The 22,549-nt window shown below is 41.6% G+C and overlaps 1 protein-coding gene across 2 annotated transcripts in view; it reads right to left on the reverse strand.

The window, feature by feature from the left end:
• Positions 1 to 6,090: 6,090 nt before the first annotated feature.
• MAP3K20 (mitogen-activated protein kinase kinase kinase 20) overlaps positions 6,091 to 22,549 on the reverse strand; it is a 763,073-nt gene continuing 746,614 nt past the window's right edge. For both annotated transcript variants that reach the window (XM_050751330.1, XM_050751329.1), the window contains 4 exons: positions 15,456 to 15,572; positions 13,092 to 13,166; positions 10,369 to 10,519; positions 6,091 to 7,584 (listed from right to left, as the gene is read on the reverse strand). In XM_050751330.1, coding sequence (XP_050607287.1) covers positions 6,884 to 7,584; positions 10,369 to 10,519; positions 13,092 to 13,166; positions 15,456 to 15,572 — 1,044 coding nt within the window. In that variant the 3' untranslated portion in view covers positions 6,091 to 6,883. The remainder of the gene's footprint in view (positions 7,585 to 10,368; positions 10,520 to 13,091; positions 13,167 to 15,455; positions 15,573 to 22,549) is intronic.

Genomic DNA, 22,549 nt, shown 5'->3' on the forward strand with positions numbered 1-22,549 from the left:
TTGAGGACTTACTCTGAGCCAGGTGATAGAAATTCAGTAATAAAGTTTCCTACCTTCAAGAAGCTTATAATCTGGGAAGCTAGGGGTTGGGTGGGTGGTAGTCAACTATAAACACCTATAACAGATGCCACTCGTATTCTTGCTTTAACATCGCTTTTTCTGTTTCTGCCAGTGTTTTGAGTACATAAACTTTGGCTGGGACTTCAGTGGCTGAAGAGATGCTCATCAGTTACTGCCACATGATTGTTTTTAGTTTTAATAAGAGTGATCAATACCATCAGCTCCCCCTTTAAATGCTAATGAATGCTTTAACACAGCAGATGCAGACATACAGTACACTGCAGATTAAAATTAGGCACAAAATTAAATTGCTTACACATAGCAAAGAAGCCAGTTTGGACATCTTGATAATCAGCCACTACCAGCTGACAAATCTTGAATTGTCCCCACACCAACACAAAGCCTCCCCTAGTCTCAGTCAGAAGAGGCATCATCTGGCAACTAATGAGGGTGCTGGTGTCTTTGGGTAAGAGAAAGGAAAGGAAAACTGCCAGGTCAGACTTTCAGTAAAGCTTTGTGTACTTTTAGAAGTAGACACAGCAGGACCGTAGAGGGCACTCGGATCAGGAACAATTTATATTCATTAAAGAGACAGAACTTTGGGCCTCTGAAAAGGAAAGCCAAATAGTGAGATTCTATGAATGTCCAAAAGGACATTCACATGTCTATGTGTGAATTTCACACATATCTGTGTGCGAATTTCACAGTAATTGGGAAATTAAATTGACATAATGACATTCATTGCATGAAATGCTTTCTTGACAAAAACATCTCTCAATATTTATATAATTTGGATCAAAATATTTTATCTATAAGTAGAGTCACACACGACTGTGTGAACATACATAGTATTTCTATTCTTTTTTATTCGTGTGACAGGTGTTTAATGAGAACTTGTATTTATAGTGCTATGCTAGGTGTCAAAATTCAAAATGGAAAATGAGCACAGTTCACTATGATACAAGGGGCTTCTTAGGAAAAATAGACTGGCCTTTCCCTTGGTGTCCTTGGCATACCCAGAATCTGCTCTCAGTAATACACCCCAAAACTTAATCAGCGTCTCAGAGTTGTACTTAGAGGCCAACTCACATTAGCAAAGCTCACAGGAGACTGATGTATAAAATTAGAATGGTAATTATGCCAACATTAGACCTAACTCCTAGCTGGATTGGAGACTTCTGTTAAGGTCACTTAATGAACATGAAATTAGAACAATAATTTAGATGATTTGATGTGTGTTAGCCTGATTAATAAGGTAATCAATCCATTCAGCAAATAGATTGAGTATCAACTATGTATTGGAGACAGATTATCAACTATATATTGGAGATACACAGGGGATCGAGATAGGCACAATCCTGCTTTCATGAAGCCAATAGTCCAGTGAGGCATACAGATGAGCAAATCTTGAGAGATTTATTACAATAGAGGGGGATAAATATGGTTGAGTAACCGAAAGTTTCTATGTGAGCTACAAGGGTGGGCCTAACTCAGACATGGGGATCTGGAAAGGTTTCCTGGAGGTGGTAATGTCTCAGTAGAGAGCTGAAAGGTGACTTAAGCAGACAATACAAGGGCAGCTGGTTCGGGGGTCGGGGGAGAGAAGGAGCACAAAGTTTTGAAGACAAAGGAGGGTTTGGCAGCTAATTCAGTGTGGCTGCAGTGTGATCTGTGGTTGCTTCACTGTTGGGGTGATGCAAAAGAGGTTCACAGGAGCGGGGTTATAGGACCATCTCGACACCAGGTACATATTTCTCAGGCTGAATGGATTCTCACATCACTTTGGGAGGGATTATGCTGGATAATATTATCTAGTTTACAGGGCCACCACCTGAGACTGGGCAGGTCGTGCCCTGCCTGAAGGTCTCGCTTGCCCAGCATGGCTAACCTTTTCCTTTATGGGTCGCCTTCTTCTAGGCTTCCACTGATGACCAGCTTTGGCTGTTCCAACTCACCACAGCCTGTAAAAGACTCATGCTCTCTTTGGATTGCTTCGTACCTGCAGCATGTTTTCATGCCTGGGAGGTATTGTAGCCATTTCATCAATGAACTCTCAGAGCTTAGTCTTACTTCCCTTATTGTCAAGGTCTTGGGCAGCGCTGCACTGTACTCACAGAGCACCTGCAAAGGAGTGGATTTGTCAGGGTGAAGTAACAGTGCCAGAGAGTGTGTGATAAAGGGCCTCGGAGAGGAGCAGAATGGAGAAGTGGCTGGAGCTGTTGGGGGAGGTCTCCAGGGAGGCAGGACTTCAGCAGGACCCCGAAAGCTGAGTAAGTTTCGTCAGGGTGGTAGGCAAGGAGTTTCTCTGGTAGACTTGAGTAATGGGACATAGATTATAGAAACTTAATCCTCATTTTAGTGTGGAATGAACTATGAGGTTATAAGTCTTCATTCTTCATATAAGTCTGTGGGTTCGGTCATGTAATATTTGGTCAGCTGGTACACTAAAGCCTTGACAGTTTTGACCATACATTTGGCACTTTTTCCACTTTAGCATCTAATAAACCAGTTCCAGTAACAGCAGATAGTAAGAAGCTGAGTCCAGGTCTTGCGCTCTGATTTCCCCAGGGCACCCCAGCTTCACTGTAGTTTCTCAGATCCAATGATGGCAAGAGAGTTGATACGCCTCCTAAGTGCAGTCTCTGTAATTTAAAATTTCAGGGAGGTTACATCCTGAACAAGGTGGCACAGCTACATCATGACATCTTAAAACCGAGTAGTTTCTGAGAACCAGAGTTGTAGAAACATACCACATCTGTACGAACTTGTTGAAGTGTAAAGATAGATTGTAGAGAAGGTACTTAAAAAGCTTATGAAATATAAAATATTTTGGTACAACTGAATTGGAAAAGTGGCAGTTAAGTAAGAATGCCTTGAGGTGTATCCAGGATGTTTTGACCCTGCCATTTTGAACTACTGGGGATTCTGACCCTACTGTTTTGATCCTGGAGACATTTTGACTCAACTTATACATAAAACATTTTGATCTGAATTATATAAATATTGAGAAATGTTTTTGTCAAGAAAGCATTTCATGGATTGAATGTCATTATGTCAATTTAATTTCCCGATTAGTTTCCTATCCAACTATAATGCTGTTTCCCATTTGTATATTATTATTGTTTTGAGACAAGGTCCCACTCTGTCACCCAGGCTGGAGTGCAGTACCATGATCTTGGCTCACTGCAGCCTCAGCCTCCTGGGCTTAAGGGATCCTCCCACCTCAGCCTCCCCAGTAGCTGGGACTACAAACATGTAGCTAATTTTTGTACATTTCGTAGACACCAGGTCTCATTATGCTGCCCATGTTTCAAACTCCTGGGCTTATGGGATCCTCCTGTCTCAGTCTCCCAATGTGCTGGGATAACAGGTGTGAGCCACTACACCTGGCCACATTTTTTATTGTACTGGTTTTTTCCCATGGGATCAATTCTTTTCGATTTAAATTTTACAATGAAGATGTTGCATATCAATTTTTTGTTGTTATTCATACTGCATGTTACCAATTATAGCTTCTGCCACTGTGAGTTTCCCTTTATAGTTACTATAAATTAGGTAAGAACCTCATTTTCCCAGGTCAGATTTTACTGTTCTGAATTTTACTGTAAATAGCTTTAAATATTACATTTTAATTTTTATTATTTTTATGAGCTATGTTCATTATAAATTGGCTGAAAACAATGGATAATTATATTTCTTTCTAAAGTAGTCCTTGATTTAAAAAAAAATCCCCAGTTCTCCTATACAGTTTTGGAATTATCGAATTAATTCAGCCTAGGTCCATTGTATTGCTAATGCGGTGACTGTGCAAAGATCTAACCATCCTGCTTTCTCTGGGCTTTGCCTGGAATAAAGACCGCCTCTATGGTAGCAACCAATATAGACTTGGTGCTTCCAAACTAGCTCTGAAGCCTATTTAGGGAAAATCTCCACATTTAGAGGTGCCCTGTCCAAGATATACTCCTTCGATTTGTTTCTACTGTAATTTTTTTCTCCTAATCCTAATATCCCTTTCTTTCCTTTTTCCTTTCTTCTTCTTCTTTTTTTTTTGGTCTTAACCTCACCCCTTGCAACTAATACAGTTTCTCATTGTTGGCTACTGATTTATTTTTATGGGGAAAAAAAAAGTCCTGTTAATCCCTGCTTTGCTCTTGACTTACGTTCATCTTTCAACCTGGCAAGTGACTTTTGGTGAATAAACATCATTAGGAAAAAAAAAAAAAGAGAACATCCAACTTATTATTTCTTTACAGTCAAGAAGCAGACTGCAGATGTTCTTACTTTGATTTTGACTGGGAGCATTGATGCTGACAAGTATTTTTCCGTGAGATATTACGAAGTGGTCAGTTTTGTGGGCTGGTGGAATAACCTCTTTGCAGTCACTGACTGCACTAAATAGGGCCGAGATCATTGAGTTACTTTATTATCAGCTTGGATTCCCTACCCCATAACCGAAAGCAAGATGGAAGAAAGTAGCATGAAACTAGCAATGATTTTTATAGCGCCTTTTAAACCAGACTCTTCAATAATTCCCCAGAATGCAAATTTTGTTTCACAATTAAGGCCATACTTTCCACTCCTTTCAGAGTGACTCAGTCAAGACTGTTCATCTATTTATCCAAAAATTCTAATCACAGAAAATATTTTATTGCTTATTTAGAAACAGCATGATACTAAGATAGCATGTTTTGCATTAGTCTACTTTTCTTTAAATTTAAATGAAGGACAAAATGGAAAAATAATTGAAAACAGGCTATGCTTGATAGCTTCATGAGAAAGGATCATGGTGGAACTGAAAACCTTAGAAGTTGGTTACACATGATGGAAAAGAGGCCCTCACAAACTGATTACACCATTCCCATTGCTTTGCTTGTAAATGCATTTGGCACACAATAAAACTTTTAGAAAATCAAGTTGTTGAATCAATGTTTAGGTGATGACAACTTCCCTTGTAAATAAAGGTCACTTCCTATAACTTTGACTTTAGTATTGATTGATTGATCGAGACAGGGTCTTGGTCTGTTGCCCAGGCTGCAGTGCAGTCACGTCTTACTTACAGCCTTGACCTGCCAGGCTCAAGTGATCTTCCTGCCTCAGTCTCCTGAGTGGCTGGGACTACAAGCATATGCCACCATGCTCAACTAATTTTTGTATTTTTTTGTAGAGATGGTGTCTCCCTGTCTGACCCAGATAGGCTGGTGACCCAGGCTGGCCTTGAACTCCTGGGCTCAAGCAATCCTCCTGGCTTAGTCTCCCAAAGTGTTGGGATTACAGGTGTGAGCCACCATGCCCCGCCCACCTTGACTTTAATGCTACCGAAATACAGTTTTCCCCACCAGGCCTCAAGTAATGTATCACACACAGCAGGGCAGCTACCCTGAGAACATATGCATGTACTCAGATGACCAGCTTCTTTTAAAAAAGAATTCAAACCCACAGAATTAGAAGAGTGTCCTTTGGATTTCTACAGAGCACTGAGAATCCTATGTAGGGTTTAAGTGAATGCTAAACAGGGTTACTGAATGTTGCACAGAATCTCAGAATATTGAAAGTAACATTTATTGATTTGACATATAATAAGTTTGTTGTTACCTGACTTTTTGGTTTGTAAAACATGAAGCATTTCACAAGTTGGATCCCACCATTTCTGCCCTAAGCTGCAGACAGTCTCCTGGCACCCCCACCGGTTTACCTCTTTGCCCGCAGCTGCTCAGAGCTGTCTTGCTGCAAGGCTGGTATTTACTGTCTGACTCCAACAAGGATGTTGGTAATTTTAAATTTTTCTGGCTTTTAGCTTGTGACGTTATTGTCTTGCTCTGTGTCTGTTTTCTTTTAGATTTTAGATTTCTGACATCCCAAGAGGCCTTTATGGAGTGTTGTTTTATCCTCTTTGCTCCTTCTTTGTTGAAATTTAGAAAATAATATTTGAAAGCAGTCCCTGGGAACTTAGGGAGAGAAAGAACCACAAATCCAGGCAATTTAAATCTTTGGTTTCTGATAAATTGTATATGAATGAGATATGCATCATAATCAACATTAAATTCAGTAACTTTTTTTATTACTGAAAAATGACAAGCCAGATCAGTTCAACTCTGACCATCATAAAAACACAAGTATCTTACTAAAATAAATACTAAATACTAACCAGCAGGGCTGAGCCAAAGGGTGAGATGAGTGAGGTACCTGTCTTGGGCACAAAATTTAAGGGGACATCAAAAAAAAAAAAAGGGGGAGAAAGAAAGAAAACCAAAAAGAAACAACAAAAAACCCCAAACCAAAAAACTCGATAATCAAGCTAAATGATATTTTAATGCAATATTTTAAAAAATAAAACAAATGAAAAAAAATTATGATGAACAAAATATAAATGTTAAAGACAAGACCAGTAACAGTGCCTTGCCAGGCCATATTGCATCCTCAGTCAAAAGGAAAAATCAGTAACACTCATTCTGTCATTACCTAAAAATTTGATTTTTTTTGTTGACCTTATTTGCCTTACCCTCATCCTGGCCCTGCTAACCAGAATATCAGTGGTTAGGGTAAAAAGATGGCATAACCTTTCCTCTAAGAATGTTCACTCAAGGGAGAAAATACGTGTAGTGATTTTCAAGCCTAGTTATGATCACTGGGTAACCAATATCCATAATTTTGACCCTGGTTTGGCTATAGTCTCAATTAGAAGGTATTTCCCAATCCCAAAAATGGAAGTGTTGTCTTTTTGTTAATTCAATATGAAGGGATCATATTACCAAAAACCATTACATTTCTTTCTTTCTTTCTTTTTTTTTTAACCTGCTTAGAAAAACTCATGTAGTTCAATTCATCAAAAGTTTCTCCATCCACGGTGGTCCCCTCTGGCTCTCTCTTTATTGGTTTTGGCGGGGGAGGGCCTGTGGGGCTTTTTCCGGTATTCCACTTTTGTCCAGCCCCCTTCGCTGACTTTGCTCTCCTCTTCACTGGCTCTTGAGTCAGTCTCAGGGTGCAAAGGCATCCCTGGTATGGTGTTGGGTTGATGGAGGTCCCTAGGGCTTCTCTTGAAGTCAGGCGACTGGTGAGGATTGAGTGGTGACTGAGAAACCCTGTAGAACTTTCCAGGATATCTTCCTCTTGAAGGAGTGGAATGCTGACTTTTTCCACTGTATCTTCCTCTAGGAGAAGAATTGAGTGATATACTACCACGTCCATATTTGTTCCTGCTTCTGTCTGAGTATCGACCCCTCTCTGAAGAGGTGTCAGTATTGCCACTGGAAAAGCCACTGTCCCTAGAGCTGAGATGCAGGGAAGAGAAGTTTTTGGTCAGTCCATACTGAGTAGGAGAGGAGCTTCTGGACTGGTTCACAGGTGTAATCTGTTGATACTTAATGGGCACCTGGGTCCGTCTCACAGCAGCAGCATAGGAATCCTGGCCATCAAGGTATGAGAAGAATGGTGACCCCAGAATAGGATTGCTCTGGGAACGCTGTAAAGAAGTGTTGGATGCAATCTGCCGCATCCTCAGAGTATCTAACCACTGGCAATCAGCACCTGCGGGAGAAATGGAAATGAGCATCTTTGAAGCCACAGTAAAGCTGCATGCCTAATTCATACGCCTGTCTTAGGATAATTCAAGGCTGTTTGGGATGCTCTAAGCTTTACCATTCATAGAAATTCTAGGCTACGTATAAGGACATTTCCTTTATTACAAATACTTTAAAAAATAAGGACATTTACACTTAGTCAATCTATGCTATGTGCTTGGCATTGTTCCATGGGCTTTCCTTACACTATCTGATTTAATCCTCTCGATAATCTTCTTAGGTAAACACTAATAGTCTTATTCTATAAATGAGGAAGCTTGGGAGGTCAAATAACTTGCCCAAGATCACTCAGTCAATAATACCAAGGCCTTCTGCATCTAAATCCCATCTTCTTCCTACATAGTTGTGTTCTCACTTCTAGAAAGTATGTCCAGGTGGCAGGGGCAAGTTTAGTAAACAAAAGTTTTTTTTGCAACCTGCACTTTTAAAACCTCAAGGACCCTAAATGCAGATAAAATAAATGAGGTTCCGAAGGTTGAGACAGCTAGAGATTGTTTGAAAGAAAGACCATTCATGTGTCCAGAGGAGAGATCCTGAGGCTCGGGAATAAGAAGTATTTTCAGCACAAAAAAATGAAGCTGCGTTGGCAAGTAGGAAGAAGTTAAGATAAAAGAAAATGGTGAATTGACAAGGACCATTTAGTAAGCTATATTTCAGTGAATAAGCAAGTTCCTCACACCTGAGATCTTTTCTGCTCCCCCGAGCCCGAGCCTGAACAATGTTGCTGGAGTTCCTGGGTGGTCCTCCCAGCCTCAGCTTCCTCGGCTACTCCACCCTCTGCTCGCGCAGATGACGCGTGTGGAGGGTATTAGAGCATGCATGTCTCTGTCTCCCTCACTGCCTGCGCACAGGTGACCCATACCTCTGAGGTGAGTGACTTGCCCAGACAATTCCAGAGACTCCTCCCAGGCTTCAATGCATCACAACGCCTTCTTTTGTTGTTGTTATTGTATGTATGTGTGTATTTTATTGTGGTAACAACCACATTTTTCCATCCTAGCTTTTTTTTTTTTTTTGAGAGAGTCTCACTCTGTCGCCCAGGCTGGAGAGCAGTGGCCGGATCTCAGCTCACTGCAAGCTCCGCCTCCCGGGTTTACGCCATTCTCCCGCCTCAGCCTCCTGAGTAGCTGGGACTACAGGCGCCCGCCACCTCGCCCGGCTAGTTTTTTGTATTTTTAGTAGAGACGGGGTTTCACCGTGTTAGTCAGGATGGTCTCGATTTCCTGACCTTCTGATCCGCCCGCCTCGGCCTCCCAAAGTGCTAGGATTACAGGCGTGAGCCACCGCGCCCGGCCCATCCTAGCCATTTTTAAGTCTATAGTTCAGTACTGTTAGTATATTCACATTGTTGTGCAACAGATCTCTATAATTGTTTCATCTTGCAACACTGAAACTCTAGACCCACTAATCTCTACCTTCCTCTTTGCCCTTTTCCCTTCCCTTCTCCCCTGCCCCCGACTCCCACTTGTTAACTATCTTCTCCTTCCTGTTTCTATGACTTTGACTACAGTAGATACTTCACATGAGCAGTATCATACAGAATCACAATGCCTTCTTTCCCTCCCATTGACTTCTCTGGAATTTTGGCTTCCAATAGAACCCTGATTTTGCTCAGTCTCCAACCCCCTCCATGTAGCCATGTGATCGGGAGAGTTGACCGCGTTCTGGCTCCAGGGATCGACTTTAATTAGTTTAAGTCAGATGTGCTCATGCTATGTTTAGGGACGGACAAGTTGCTCTATTCTGGCCAAAGCAGAATTGGTGAGGGATAGTCTGTTGGGGGGTTCTAGAAAAGTTTTCCTTACTCCTATATATAAGAACAGGTAGGGACCTAACCCGTTATTTCCTCTGGGCATTGCCATATCTTTGTGTGATGACTGTAAACAGGAGAGGAGCCGAGGGCAAAGGCAGCCTATTGAGCATGGAAGGGCGGAAAGAAGGGAAGGTTCATTCCACTATCTGAATATGGTTGAGCCGGCTTATCTTACTGCACCTGGAGCCTGCCCTGCCTCTGAACTTCTTGTTATGGAAGATAATAAATTTTATTACAGTTTAAATCAGTGGTTTAAGGACTTTAGAGTTGTTCTTAATCACCGGGAAGGCTCCTTAAAATGCAGATTGCAGGTCCTACCCCCAGAGTTCTGGTTCAGTAAGTCTAGGTTTGGGCCTGAGGATCTGGATTTCTAGTAAGTTCACAGGTGATCCCGATGCTGCTGGTCCTGGGGCCACACTTGGGAAACTATTGGAGTAAGGCAGTTGAAACTGGGTTTTCTGCTACTTGAAGCTCAAAGATAGATCTTAACTGATTGAGGTGGTATCCTCTGAGTCTTCAGATCATCTAAAAATGTCATAATTAAGTTTCTGGAATCTAGCACACATCTATTTTTTTTTTTTTTTTTTGAGACGGAGTCTCGCTCTGCCGCCCAGGCTGGAGTGCAGTGGCCGGATCTCGGCTCACTGCAAGCTCCGCCTCCCGGGTTCACGCCATTCTCCTGCCTCAGCCTCCCGAGTAGCTGGGACTACAGGCGCCCGCCTCCGCGCCCGGCTAGTTTTTTGTATTTTTTAGTAGAGACGGGGTTTAGTAGAGACGGGGTTTCACCACGTTAGCCAGGATGGTCTCGATCTCCTGACCTCGTGATCAGCCCGTCTCGGCCTCCCAAAGTGCTGGGATTACAGGCTTGAGCCACCGCGCCCGGCCTAGCACACATCTAATACGGGAACACTAACTTACTTGAGTCAGACCTACTTCCGGGGTTGCCGTCTGAATTGGTGAATAATGTCTGAATGGCAAGTTGGACTGCTTTCACTTCATCCTGAGGTTTTGTTCTACTCCACTGAATCGAATGGACATGTTTAGTGCTTTTTGGAGTTCTAACATCACTCTGGTTAAAAAAAAAAAAAAAAAAAAAAAAAAAGACACATATAACCAAATAGACAAACACATATAAAATAGGAAAGAAAGACATCCAGGTTATTATATCACTTCAATTTCACTTCTTAGAACACTATCATAATGCACTAGGAAAATATTCTGAACGGTTGGCCCAAATATGCTCATTTGATGAAAAGAAAATGTTTAACCACTTTATTTCTTAGTGGGTTATAGCACTTATTCCTCAATGAATTATAACATATATTTCTTAGTAAACTATAGTAGCTAAAAATATGGTTGTCTTCTCCCAGAATTTATTATATTTGACAAATCTCAACTTACCTCTTTGTTTAATAAGAAATAAAAATTTACCTCTTCTATTTATAGTACTTGAAGGCAGATATTTTGTTGAATAAATGAAAATGTGATCACCATGTTTGCCTCAGAGTGAATTCGGATCATCAAGGGAACTGAGTGAATGCGGTGGGGTGAATCACCTACATGGAGGGGGAACGTCTCAGATGCAAAAGTGAGACAGGATCAAAAAGTAAGAAATGGGGACCAGGAAGAGGACACTAGGTCAAGACACATCACTTTCTTGTCCTGAAATCTCCCTCCTCACTAGCTGTCACCAATCAGTGTCAATTAAAGAGTCTCCAGGTTCAATACAGTTAGGGAAATCTGTTTTTAAAAACTCTGAAGTGAAAAACCCAGACAAAAGTGGCATATCATCATGGGGTCTAAAAAAGGAGGAGGAGGGAGAGAGAAGAAGAAAAAGAACTGGGTGTGCTGTCTCCAAAACTGTCTAAGGCAGGCAGAGATAGAATCTGGTTGTTCTAATTGTCCGATTACTAACAAGAGGGCTTTTCCTGAGTAGTGAGGACCAGTTAACAGACTTTAGAATAGTCTGGATTCCAACTTCCTCAAGACCAACCAGCCTCTTTTGTTTGGGTTTTGTACCTCACAAGCAATGCTTTGACAAATAATGTAACTTCTTCTCAGATGCCTGACAACCTGTGCACCCCAGCAGGTAAGGATAAATAACTGCTGTAAAACTTTTTGGCTTCCAGCCTGGCCAGAGGTTTTTTTTTTGTTGTTGTTTGTTTGTTTTTTGTTTTTTTTTGAGACAGAGTTTTGCTCTTGTCTCCCACGCTGGAGTGCAATGGCGCAATCTTGGCTCACCGCAACCTCCACCTCCTGGGTTCAAGCAATTCTCCTGCCTCAGTCTCCTGAGTAGCTGGGATTATAGGCATGCACCACCATGCCCAGCTAATTTTTGTATTATTAGTAGAGATGAGGTTTTACCATGTTGACCAGGCTAGTATCGACCTCCTGACCTCAGGTGATCCACCTGCCTCAGCCTCCCAAAGTGCTGGGATTACAGACATGAGCCACCATGCCTGGCCCAGAGTTTGTATTTCTAATACTGAAAAGCCAAATCCTGGCAGCCCAGGAAACCATCAAAATGCCACACTCACAAAGTCCTCTTTGAGGTGGACTTCATCTTACTGCAGCCACTGGGAGCTAACAGGGTAGCCAGGGAAGAGCAGAAAGTGTTTTTTTTCATAGTCAGAAAACATGGAAGTGACTTCAACAATTCTGTCAGTGAGTACCTCATACCTCAGGCCTTCCTTTCATCTCTCTGAGCCTGTTTTTCCTATCTGCAAAATGAGGATAATAATATCTTTCAGTTTTTTTTTTTTTTTTTTTTTTTTTTAATCCTGGAGACGGGGTCTCACTGTGCCACCCAGGCTAGAGTACAGTGGTGTGATCTCGGCTCACTGCAGCCTCAACCTCCTAGGCTCAAGCAATCCCCCCACCTCAACCTCCCGAGTAGCCAGGGCCACAGACATGTGCCACCACACCCAGCTGCTTTTTGTAGTTTTCGTAGAGATAGGGTTTCATAATGTTGCCCAGGCTGGTCTCAAACTCTTGGGCTCAAGTGATCTGCCCACCTCAGCCTCCCAAAGTGCTGAGATTACAGGTGTGAGCCACTGCGCCGGGCCGATATTTTTCAGTATTGATTTACATGAAGTTAGTGTGATCAAACTGGTATAAGCACCTCTAACAGTGCCTGGTTCATGGTAGATCCTTAATAAATGTTTCTTGAATGAATGAATTGGATGAATGAATGAAATGCATGTCCCTTTGGTGGTGGGTGCACACTAATATCTCCAGGAGTGCCAAGACTGTACCATAACTGTTGCCTTCCACCCACTCCCACTAGGTTTATGTACCTTGTAAGGTGTATGTCCCACCAGCCACAAAGATCTTGTTGATTTTTAAAAAATTAGTATTAAGTATTAGTATCCCCAATACCAAACATCTGACATGGTATACAGAAGGTGTTCAGTCCATAACTAATGAATGAATGAAGCACTACCTCAGTCTCTATCTGGGTAAGTTTATCCTGTTCTCTTTTCTTCCCAACATGTTGTTAGATAAATTATATTGATCCCATGGTCATGATGGTTGGTTTATCTCCCAATACATTCCAATAAATTATATGCTCTGAGGTAACAGATAAATTTATATTCATTCACTGTTGGTGGGGCCACCAGCCTCTTGCCCCCAGAGCTTACCTCATATGTGACAGTGCACTCCACAGTCTGATTTTTTGCTATTCCTACAATCCACTTCTCCATTACAAATGGTGGCTGAAAAACAAAAGTTAGGATGGTGTAGTACCATAACACAGTCAGCTCTACTATCGTATGTTTCTTTGAGGCCAGTTGTGCCATACACAATTAACAAATAGGGGCATAACATCAGATGATCATGAAAGCCTTGTCGGTTCTCATGTGATCACTCACAACATGCTAATGTTTGGAGTTTTGCTTTTCATAAGACATCCTTTTGTATATTTGTAAACAGCTAGTCACGGCCTCCCACAATCTTCTTTTCCGATATAACATTTGCTATCACTCAGTCCTATCATTATGTCATTGATTCATGCTAAAGTTTGAAGCATCCGTTGGAAAACTTTCCCACAATTAAGAGAAATCCATAGCAATATAAGAAGACCCAGAAGTGCTTTCCTTGAGTAAAGCCGTGGCTGGTTCAGTGGCTTCAACAATCCCTCTGCTTTCCATAACATCACACTATCCAGCCAAACTGCACATACACTTGAAGAAACCGTGGTTATGTTTTCCCACTATATTAAAACAAAGGATTAGTGAGGAAGCCTGTGCCTTTGATCCTATTTTAATTATGATGAAAACGGCCTCAGAAATAAGCTGCACTCTCCTCCCATCCCCCTTTCAGTTCAGGTTTAAGGCTGCAAAGGAATGACTGACTGTGAGCTGGGTTCAAAGAAAATGTGATAGAGATTTAGCTGGGCCAGGTTTTCTTTGAGACTGAGTCTCACTCTGTTGCCCAGGCTGGAGTGTAGTGGCGCAGTCTTGGCTCACTGCAAACTCTTCCTCCCGGGTTCAAGTGATTCTCAAGCCTCGGCCTCTCAAGTAGCTGGGATTACAGGAGCATGCCACCACACCTGGCTCATTTTTTGTATTTTTAGTAGAGACTGGGTTTCACCATGCTGTCCAGGCTGTTCTCCAACTCCTGGTCTCAAGTGATCTGCTCCCCTCAGCCTCCCAAAGTGCAGGGATTACAGGTATGAGCCACCGCACCCAACCTGGGCTAGTTTTTTGTTGTTGTTGTGTGTTTGTTTTAAATTAGGATTGTTATTGTTTCTGTTGATGTTTAAAAATTCTATAACTTTTGATTGGTCTGTTCCAGTTCTAGTTTTCCTATAAGCCTGTTAATGTTGCTGTGTGATTTCGTATGTATGGCATGATAGCAGAAACATTTATATTCAGTTTTACAACTCCACGGCATGGGTGGGGAAGAAAGAAAATATATTTCCAGTCTTCAAGACAACATATTATGTCCCAGCAAAATAAGAAAAAGGTAAAACCAAGTCATAACCCTTATAGATAAATAATGCCATGGAAATAACTCCTAGATACACAGTGGAATCCAACAATGAATATCAAATCAATCTGCTTGATGTCCACTTGTAAATTAAAATGACTTGGTTGTTTAGCATTCTGATGCCTATGAAGAGAACACATTTACAATGTCTTCTCTCTAATGCAATGTGTTTTCTCTAATGCATGTCTTTGAAGAACCATTTTAGTTCCCTACTTATGTTTGTACCTGGGTTCTTTGCTACAAGCCCCACTTTCTTCACTGAAACCAAAGACCTGGTTAATAGTGTATCACAGTTAACGGATTATGTGAGGCCAGGGTGACTGTCCTGTTGACTTCATGGTTATTCACCTGAAGTTGTTGACCTTCTACAATTGAAGTCTCATATGTATTTTTCCAGTATGATTGGGACAGAATTGAATTTTTTTTCCATTTTGAGGAGCGAGCTAAGCATTTCCACAAGTCTTTCTTCAGTGTTTTCCTCAGCATGCTTCCCATTGGCCCTGGAGTAGTAGCATGCTTTCTAGTCACTCCAGGAATTCATAGTGTGGACTTAAGGAAGCCATTAAGACTTTAATGTGTGCCTCATAATGAACCTCATCTCAGTCCTTCAGGGAATTGACCTCAACCAAGAAAGTCTTTCTCAACCAAGAAAGTATAAGTTTTCCAAAGTTTAAAAGTACTCAAAATTTGAAGTAAATATTTTCATCATTCACATTTTCCTTCCTTTAATAAATGACAGAGTAAGCATAAAGAAATATAGAAGAAAAAAATTTAAAAAAAATTAAATGATACCTTTTTGCAGTGCTTTTTAGTTCACACAGCATAAGTGGAATTTTAACAAAAACCTATTATGATCTCAATCTGCTAAATAAAATGTGCCTTTCAACAGCCAGCTCGAGGCTGAGCTGATGTGAGCATGGACAAGCACAAAAGCACACTGCTGGGGTATTTTAATGTCTTTGTTTGATATCTCTGAATTCAAAAGAGCTTTTAAGCCGTAAATAGAACCCTACCTTTGTCATCTTTAAAATCTCCGCATCAGGTAGGTTAGTGTTGAATGTCACATCTTTTATGTAGGTTATTGCAATTTCATCCCCATCCATCTCCATATACATTTTCCACTTACAATCCTGGAATTAAAAACAAAATTATATAATTTGAGAAAGTGAAACAATTTTTTTTTAGTGTCAATGTTTCATAACACATAAAATATTCTAAATGAAGTATTATTGGAGTGGCTTTTTTTTTTTCTTTTTCAGTAAAAGGACATGAAATTAGATTCCTATGTATATCTAAGTAAGCCCCAGTTAGTGCAGCCTAGAGACATAATGTGTCAGTTTTAAGTGTTCTATTATAGGACTTACAAACTCAAAATCCTGAAGGGACCAGGCAGATAATAAAAAGGAGTAAAGCCAGGCAGTTTCCTTATAAAGCTTTAAGTGGCAACCTTTTAAAATTGACTCATTTAATTTACATATTAAACATTGTAGGAACATTTTTTCATTACCACAAAGAAATGTGGTTTTCTACTTTTCTTGAAATATAAGACCCTCTTGATCCACCTTTAATCTTCCTAGATTGATAATGATGTGGGTTCAAGAAACTCTCACTTGCCTCTTAAGAAGGAAAACAACAATGCAAATGTGTTGATAAATGATAATGGACAACTAGGGAGTTATGGGGTGGGTGAGGGACTCCGGGAAACCAAAGAACAGTTCCCCTAAAGGCACAGCTACTTCGTGACTTCTGTTGATTGTTCCCATGTGGAAATATGAGCCCAGTTTTGCTAGGTCCTTTAATATTTCATGAACAGCTGAGAATTAGGATCCTTATATAAAACTCTTGATTTTTAAACAATGGTATGTTAATTAAATTTTTAATAAAATCACCATATAATGGAAAAGTGCTTTACACCATTCATTAACAGGAAAATGCAAATTAAAACCACAATGAGGTACCACTATACACCCATCAGAATGGCTGACTGATAACATCAAATGTTGGCTAAGATTTAGAGTTACTGGAACTCTTATATTAATATTAATACATTGTTGGTGGGAAATGGTACAATTGCTTCAGAAAAATTTTGATAATTTATTTATTTATTTATTTATTTTTTTGAGACGGAGTCTCGCTCTGTCACCCAGGCTGGAGTGCAGTGGCCGGATTTCAGCTCACTGCAAGCTCCGCCTTCCGGGTTCACACCATTCTCCTGCCTCAGCCTCCGGAGTAGCTGGGACTACAGGCGCCCGCCACCTCGCCCGGCTAGTTTTTTGTATTTTTTAGTAGAGACGGGGTTTCACCGGGTTAGCCAGGATGGTCTCGATCTCCTGACCTTGTGATCCGCCCGTCTCGGCCTCCCAAAGTGCTGGGATTACAGGCTTGAGCCACCGCGCCCGGCCGATAATTTATTATAAAACCAAATATATACCTATCCTATGACCCAGAAATTCTACTCCTAGGTATTTACCCAAGAGAAATGAAAAAAGTCTTGCCTAGGTATGTTCTTAGCAGCTTTATCATGTTAACTAGGAAACTTGAAACAAGCCAAGCATCCATCAAAATGAGAATGGATAAACTGTGATATATTCATAGAATGGAATACTACTTAGCAATACAAAGGAAGACATTACTGATGCATGCAACAACTTGGATAAATCTCAAAAACATTATAGTGAGTGAAAGAAGTATATAGAAAAAAAGAACAACCTAATGATTCCATTTATATGATATTCTAGAACAGACAAAACTAATTAATGGTAGAAAAATTCAGAAGGGTGCTTGCTTCTGCAGATGGGGACTTACAAGGGGTATGAGGAAACTTTCTGGGGGTAGCAGTGCTCTATTGATAGAGGTTTGGGTTACACAGGTACATGCATTGGTCAAAACTCAATGAATGTACATTTTAAATCTGTGGATTTCTCTTTTTAATTAATTTTATAGTGATTATTAAAACAGTTTTTTTGAGAAGGGGTCTTGCTCTTGTTACCCAGGCTGGAGTATGAGTAGCATGATCTCCACTCACCGCAGTCTTGACCTCCCAAGCTCAAGCGATTTTCCTACTTCAGTCTCCTAAGTAGTTGGGACCACAAGCACGTGCCATCATGCTCAGCTAACATTTTCTTATTTTTAATTTTTTGTAGAGCTGGGGTTTCACTATGTTGTTGCTCAAGCTCGTCTCAAATTCCTGGGCTCAAGTGATCCTCCCACTTCAGCCTCCCAAAGTGCTGGGATTACAGGTATAAGCCACTGCACCTGAACTGCATTTCTTATTCTAGCACACTGAAATATTTAGGAGGAAGTATACTGATGTCTGCAAATTAATTTGAAATGTATCAGAAAATCAAGATTGATGGATGGCTAGAGGGAGGGGTAGATGGATAAACCAAATATATGTGATAAGCCAAGTATAGTAAAATGTTAATGGTTGAATGGGGGCTATGAGGGTTCACTGTAAAATTCTTTCAACTTTGCTGTATAAATAATTTAATAATAAAAATGGGGATAAACAAAGGAAAATAAACTCATGTCTTTGTACCAAATTTGACCCCTGGACCATAAATGCACATTCTGTCTGTCTGTCCATCTACCTATTTTTTAAAATTTCCTTTTTAGAGATAGTATGTCGCTGTGTTGCCCAAAATGGTCTTGAACACTTGGTCTCAAGCAATCCTCCCACCTCAGCCTCCCAAGTAGCTGGGATAGAGGCATGAGCCATTGCTCCTGGCTCTGTGTTTATTGAAGAATGAAGAATCCTGAGGATTAAGGCTAATGTACCAAGCACCTTACATGCTGAAACGGGAAAATGCCCTCATAAATAAGAGTGCACCTGGAATGTTTCCTAGAGCAAGCTCAGACATAATTCTTATGGAAAGGCATCAACAAAGAGGCTGTTGAAAGCCCGTTGGCTTCAACAGGAAGCTGGGGGTGCCTGATGTTTTAGGAAAGCCTCTAGATGAATTGCAAACCAAGCAGGGCCCACGTCTGACCCTCTTTGCCCAGCCACATTCACAAAACGGAGAGCCAATTAGTGAAGGAAAAGGTCTATTCAATAAAATGAAAACCTGGCTCTTGGCTAACGTAAGTCAAATTAGTTTCTCAGAATTGACAAATCTCTCAGTATTTCTTTGTTTTGGAGCCACTGCTACCCAGGCAACGTGGGTTCTGAGATAACTGGGCAGGATAATGACTGTTTGGTGTCATGATTGCTCTTCTCTGAAATAGCAAGAACCTTCTCAAGGCAGCAGCTGGGATAAAAAGCCTTAGAAGAGATGAGTTTACTTAGTTCAGTTTCTTTTGCCTGTCAAGTTTGGGAATTAAGTTAGTCAAAAGCACAGTCAAAAGACCTTGAATGGCATGAAAATGCCTGAACTTCGCCTGCTTCACTCTCATCTCCTAACCAGAGAGCTCCCCCATGACTTCAAGCTATAAATCAGACCCTCCTTGGCACACTGTCAGAACAGCTCTGTGTGAAGAAGCGGCTGACAGGAGGGGAACTCACATTTGTGGAGCGCTTACTATGCTCTAGGCATGTCGCTGGGCACTTACACCATGCTATTTTATTGGATAGCCATCAGAACCCTGAAAGTCAGGCCTATTTTCCCTTTAGATGAATGAGAAAAATGAGGCTCAGACAGATTAAATAACTTTCCTAGGGTTTCATGACCAATATGTGGTTGACATCAGCACAAGGCTGCATGACTCCAAAGCCGGAGGAGATACTAATGGGGACAGACAAGCAGGAGAGGTAGCAGGTAAACCTGCTGGATGGTTTTGTCCAGCTCCATAAATGGGTCCAGCCATGGACAACAGGCAGGCGGAAGAAGGACCAGAGAAGATTTCGCTGATACAACCCAGAAAGCTGGTGGCCATCATTCTCCCTGCAGCAACTGCTTCCCTGCTCCCCAAAGTCCAACTTGGAGAAACACTGATGCAAATAATAGGGTTAGAGACCTTTTATTTTTAAATTCTCTTTTTCTCTTCTACTAAAGAAAGACTTTTACCTGAACCATAAAAGAAAGTAGCTACAGAAGGAATAAAACTATAATCAAGGAAGTCATAAGACAAGGAGGCCATCATGCATTTCACTAAAAAGTAGGTTCTGCTTGTTACAAAGCTGGGTAAGAGAGAAAGAGAATATGCTCCAACACGCAGGGCCCATGTAAATCATAAAGTTAATTTGACAATGGCCTGACCTAACTCCAGGTATCTTCAGGGCATCTATGATGTCATCGTTGCCTAGTTAACAAAAGTAATCCACAAATAAAGTAATGGAATTCCTTATATTCTGCTCAGTTTCAAATTAGCCTAAGGTATCCTTAATGTTTTTGCCATTTTGTGAGTCATAAATTGTCAATGACGATTGTCCACAACTCTGGGATTCAAATGGTTATTGAATTGGACTGGACACGCTGCAGACATTGAGATGCCATGTAACCAGTTCTTAACTGATCAACCACGGAAAAGGCTATCATTACAAATAAAATGAATTAAGTCATCAATAACATCACTAAAAATAACAATTCCACAAGTTTATGAGCCTAATATAGGGTTTTACTTACATATTTGCAACCTTTTCAGTACCTTGGCTGTGACAGGGACCAGGTATTGGGCACAGTAGACTCTGATGTTTTTTTTATTTTTTTATTTTTGAGACAGTGTCTCACTCTGTTGCCCAGGCTGGAGTGCAGTGGTGCAATCTCGGCTCACTGCAAGCTCCATCTCCTGGGTTCACACCATTCTCCTGCCTCAGCCTCCCGAGTAGCTGGGACTACAGGCGCCCGCCACCATGCCTGGCTAATTTTTTGTATTTTTAGTAGAGACAGGGTTTCACCATGTTAGCCAGGATGGTCTCTATCTCCCGACCTCGTGATCCACCCGCCTTGGCCTCCCAAAGTGCTGGGATTACAGGCGTGAGCCACCGTGCCTGGCCCAGTGGACTCTGATTTTAAAACCATTCACCATTTTTTTTTTTTTTTTTGGAGACAGGTTCTTACTCTGTCACCTAGGCTGGAGAGCAGTGGTGCAATCTCAGCTCACTGCAGCATCAATCTCCCGGGCTCAAGCGATCTTCCCACATCAGCCTGCCAAGTAGCTGGGACCACAGGCATGCGTCTCCATGCCTGGCTAATTTTGCCTTCATTCTTTGTAGAGATGAAGTTTCACTATGTTGTCCAGGCTGGTCTGGAACTCCTGGGCTCAAGTGGTCCTCCTGCCTCAGCCTCACAAATTGCTGGGATTACAGGCATGAGCAGCTGCACCTGGCCCAGGTAAACTATTGATTTTGGCTTGGGGTGAGTGTTAGAAATGTGGGTACTGATTTTTGAATTAGAAATATTCAAGGATCACTTTGAATGTCTGTGAACAACTCTCAAAAGCAAACAGCTCTCTATTCTGAGGTCCTATGGGAACTGCAAAATACTCTTTTTTCAAAACCATCTCACCCTGGTAGTCTGAGATGCACCTGTTATTCACTCCTCTTACTAAGGTGTTAATGATTCCTATTAAAATGGAAACGACACGGGAAAAGGCCATACCTTAAGTCATTACCAGCGGAACATTGTGGGGCAAGGTGGGGCAAGATCACAAGTTTAAAGTTTGACTACCTGGGCCTGAATCCCGGTTTTGTCCCTTTTACCCCCAACCATAGCCAACTTATGTAACCTTTCTGAACCTCAGCGTCTTTACTCAGAAGTGGATTGTTGTGTCGTGTGAAGATTAAATAAGATAATGTAAATGCAGTTCCCAGCATTGTGCCAGAACCGAATTAGGAGCTCAAAAAGGAATAATTATCATTATTACCAATATGGTCACCAACACAGCTCCAATTAGTTTACTAGATTAGCTGGTTTGTCATCTAGCAGCCATAAAAGGGAATGGGACAGAGAACAAGGTAGCTTTGATGGGCGGAAGGTGTAAAGAGTGGGCTAGGAGAGGGACCCTGCTGGAGTGGGCAGGCTGGGTCAGCGCATCTCACTTGGGCAGGAGTCTGGGCATGCAGGGGGCTGGGAATCACTTGGATACCAGGGAGTGATCAGAGATGAAAAAGAGAAGATGCAGCCCAAGCGGCAACTTAACAATGGCCAGTTTCATGAAATGAATCAAAGAAGGAATAAATTCATATCTTCTTTTTTTTTTTTTTTTTTTTTGAGACGGAGTCTCACGCTGTTGCCCAGGCTGGAGTGCAGTGGCGCGATCTCGGCTCACTGCAAGCTCCGCCTCCCGGGTTCCCGCCATTCTCCTGCCTCAGCCTCCTGAGTAGCTGGGACTACAGGCGCCCGCCACCGCGCCCGGCTAATTTTTTGTATTTTTAGTAGAGACGGGGTTTCACTGTGGTCTCGATCTCCTGACCTTGTGATCCGCCCGCCTCGGCCTCCCAAAGTGCTGGGATTACAGGCTTGAGCCACCGCGCCCGGCCAAATTCATATCTTCTTACATAGATGGATCATATAACACCAATTCTGACCTTCCCTGCTTTCACATATTCTGATTCAGCACTACTAAGAAGCAGCACCAGATGTCTGGAGGCATTACATATGACTGGCAGCCAGAGAGCCTTATCTTGGATGAGGAAACCAAAGCACAGAGAGATGAGGTAATTTGACTGAGGTCACACAGGTAGCAAGTGGTGAGGCACAAGTGCTTGATGTGCATTTGCAGGGAGTGCTAATTACTCTTCAGCAGGAAAAGGGGACTAGCCCAGGAGCAGAGCTGGGCACTGGGAAGTGCTTTTGCTAGGGCTTCCAGTAGCAAAAAGTAGTTACCCGGAACTTTGCACTAGCTAGAAAATCTGCCTCTAAATGCAAATCTACAAGAAACAAATGGAATTTTGTTGGGGAGAGGGGAATGTTTGCATTTGACATGAATGAAAAATACAACAAGTCTAGTGGGTGCCCAGAATACGCATGTTTATCTGCTGAAATACCTGGGTAATTTTAGGAGCAAGTGTGTGGCTAATGGAGGATGAGAAAGCATTCCATCTGAACTGCTTCAGGATCGCCAATTATGTGAAAAAATTTTCTGAATTAAGACTACTGGCCAACTAAAACAGAAACTCTTACACTGTGAAGATAAAATCCTAAACACTTGGTTAATGCTAAATTAAGTA

The sequence above is a fragment of the Macaca thibetana genome, chromosome 12 (assembly GCF_024542745.1).
Source record: "Macaca thibetana thibetana isolate TM-01 chromosome 12, ASM2454274v1, whole genome shotgun sequence".
In the NCBI taxonomy this organism is placed as follows: domain Eukaryota; kingdom Metazoa; phylum Chordata; class Mammalia; order Primates; family Cercopithecidae; genus Macaca; species Macaca thibetana.